Raw genomic sequence first — 3475 nt, 5'->3', positions numbered from 1 at the left:
ATAATAAATTTTAATTTAATTTATTACTAGATTATTGATAGTAAATATTTTTTTATTATAAAGTTTTTTTAATATTAATAAATAATGAATAATTAATATAAATTTATAATATTATATAATACAATCACATGAAATAATAAAAATTCAAGTATAAATGAAGAAGAAATTACAAAAGTATAAAAAAATAATGAAAAATTGTATGAGCCTAATTAATAGATGAGAGTGAAAGGGTAAAAGTTGTAAAATAATTATAATAAATATGTGGGACCCACGAAATAAGGAATGCGAATGAGATTGATGAGGTTGTAACGATGTAATGGGATTACACCATTTTAAGGAATGAGATTACAAAGTTTGAGGTGGATCCCACTATTTGATTTCATTCCTACAATTTAGTAAGCACCATCAAAGGGAATGAAAGTTTTCACTACGATTGCGAGTAAGTAAAAGAGACCTAAGGGATGAGAAAAAATTCCTTTGAAGAACTTTTTAAAAAACACACCAAACCAACGTCTCCAAAAGTTCTTCCGTGCTATTCTCTGACAAGGATCAGTTATATGGGAACCTTTTGAAAGTGAAGGGAATTTTTTTCTCACAGAAAATTCTTTTCGCTCTATAATCGTTGGGAGAGCATTTAACGGAAGGGGATTATCATCACTTCCCCACTCTCTCGCAATAGGTGGGGGAGTTATCTAATTTATTTATTAAATAATTAATTAAATAATATTAATTAATTAACCTTAATTAAATATCATATATTTAATTAAACTTTTATTTGAATCCAATTCACATACACTTCTCTCCTAAAACCTATACTTTTAATTTGAATCATATTTATAGTTTTAATATGAATCCAATTCATATTAATTATTATTTGAATCTTATTCAAATATATCTCTCATATTATATAGTTTAATTTTTTTATTTATTATATTATATAGTTTAATTTCGAATCTTACTAAAAAAAATATAATGTATCTGTATACATATTATATTAACTGTATCTTATACCATTAACCTACATTCCCTTACATAATTTGAACACTTAAATTATTTCAAAACTCTTGGTCCTCGTTTTACCCATTACGAGCTAGTAATGCGACCTAATGGACCTATAGATTATAAGCTCCAATAACCCAAGATTAATTAATTAAACTCATTAATTAAATTAATCAACATTCATTAACTATGAGTCACTCTACTAAAGATTCATAGCTGCACTCTTATGCACTGTAGAACATGTTGCGTCCATTGATATAACAATTACAAGTAAGTTAATAATTCATGAGTTGTCTGTAATTACAGCTGGATAGAATTACCGTTTTACACTTCTAATTACTTCTCCTTCTCAAGTACCACTGATCCTATAATGAACAATCTGTTTACGGTCCAACCATAAACTAAGTCCCTCTCGGGCAAGTGAGAGGGTGGGGTCCCATTGTGTAAGATTCAGAGTCAGCACTTAAGGGAACAACTCGTCTACTTACCCTAAATACGACAAGGAGTGAATTCCATCTTGTGTGGCTATGTTATTTGCTTCCCACTTGGTTTCATCCTCAAAATTAATGGTAGGATTATTGAGTCGACAACCCAGACTACTCTCACCCATACAAATAAAAAGACGATCCCTCGTAGACAGGAGTTCATAACTCGGTCAAGATTGAGATCAAGTTACATATTTTCATTCTATGAAATATTAATATCGTCAATCAATGGTGTTACAAAGTGAGATTAATTATTTCGCGGTCCAGTCTTATACAAACTCATTGTATTGGATACTCCTACTCACATGCTTCGCATGAATGATTTGGATCAAATCGTTTATATCTATTACAAAATGAGCCGTATCCATAGTGTCACCAAGATAAGGTACCCGACCTTATTCATATACTATAGACCCTTTAGGTTATTACTTGAACATGATCTACCCATACGTCGGCCACATACTATTCAAGTTACATCAAATAACTTTGGATGTTCGTTTATTGAATTTTGAGTTATGTAAATAAAATAACCATTATTTTATTGAATAAATAATTTGTTCACAATACAAGCCACAAGTTTAGCACAAAACTCAACAATTTCCCACTTGACCAACAATTTTGAGTTATACAAATAAAATAACCATTATTTTATTAGATAATGTGTATATAGTTCCTTTTAATTTTAGAAACTATATACACACTATCTAATAACATGTATTTATTTTTGCTGAAAAATAACTTGATGCTGCCAACAACAACTGCAGAGACGCCCTCCCCGGTTCCAACTCTAAGAGTCATCTCTCCAACTTCAAGCTGCCTCCCGAAACTAATTCCCTATAAAGAAGAACAAACATAATTAGTGGTTCCCGAATTAATTATCTAGGTAGAATCATCATCCTCCACTAAACAGGCCTCCAAGACAAGTAAATCGTATTTACCTTCTTTGGCTTCTTTTTTCTCAATCAAGTACTTTAGGTCGTTCCTCTTCCAGTGTTCATGAACGTTGCAGTGAAAACATTTTCCTTTGTCAGCAACCTTGGCCTTCTTTCCCTTTCCACCCTTATTCTTCTTAAAGTTTTTAGTGCCAGAAGAAGAAGATCCAGACTTAGTCTCAGAGATCGAACCTCTGTGGAAATTCTTGTTAGATGTGACAACATTTGCCTCCTCTTTCTATCCCTTATTTCTCAGTAGAGACTAATAAGTCTGGAGTTCATTTATGAGAGTGGTAAGGTTGTAGTCAATTTTGTTCACAACAGAATTGCAACGAAATTGCAGGAAACTCTTCGGAAGAGATTCCAGAATAAAGCTGACTCGACTGGACTCGTTAATGACAACATCGTTCATCCATGCCACGTTGAAGTGGACAATCATGCCGAGAACATGTTCCCGTATAAAAGTTCCTTCCTTTATTGGTGCATTAAAGATGAACTTGAGAGCATCATGCCTGATCTGTATGGATTATTGCCTAAGCATCTCACGTAATGAATCCATGATCTTGCGTGCAATAATCACGTTCTCATGTTTCTTAGCCAAAACGTCAATTATGCTGGCCAAGATATAGACTCGGGCCTTATCATTGGCCTTCGTCCATCTGTCATATGCATCACGAACGTTTCGTGACGCATTCGAGCCACGAACCTCAGGACACTCCTCAGTCAAGACAAATTTTGGGTCATCCACCACAAGTATAGTATTCAAATTGGTTTTCCAAGTTGTATAATTCTCCCCAGTTAACTTTCCGACGAGAAGCAAGGAAATAATAGAATTAGACATTTGGTTGAAACAAACAAATTCATTTATATTATATTTTTGCAAAAACTTTTAATAAATCCAATCACGTTTTAGCAAAATAATGAACCTTAAAAATAATTTAGTTTGCAATGATACTTCGATGATTTAGAGCAATAGTCACCGAATGTAGACGGTTACTCCTTCACTGAATTGAGACACTTTCAGCTAAGCATTACACAAGAATAACTTTTATTCCTAAA

The 3475-nt window shown here is 32.6% G+C and overlaps 1 protein-coding gene across 1 annotated transcript; it reads right to left on the bottom strand.

Moving 5' to 3' along the window:
- Nucleotides 1-2942: 2942 nt before the first annotated feature.
- LOC148211502 (uncharacterized) lies at nucleotides 2943-3257 on the bottom strand. Its single transcript, XM_088124435.1, has one exon. It carries the CDS (start codon nucleotides 3255-3257, stop codon nucleotides 2943-2945), a length of 315 nt encoding a protein of 104 aa, XP_087980561.1.
- Nucleotides 3258-3475: the final 218 nt, after the last annotated feature.

The sequence above is a fragment of the Momordica charantia genome (assembly GCF_013281855.1).
Source record: "Momordica charantia cultivar OHB3-1 chromosome 5 unlocalized genomic scaffold, Mcharantia_2.0 BLBB01000005.1, whole genome shotgun sequence".
Lineage (NCBI taxonomy): Eukaryota > Viridiplantae > Streptophyta > Magnoliopsida > Cucurbitales > Cucurbitaceae > Momordica > Momordica charantia.
This window is presented reverse-complemented; position numbering and strand designations above follow the sequence as displayed.

What these genes read in the sequence shown, in the direction of transcription:
- LOC148211502 (XM_088124435.1), bottom strand. Translation starts at nt 3,257, where the DNA reads ATGTCTAATTCTATTATTTCCTTGCTTCTCGTCGGAAAGTTAACTGGG.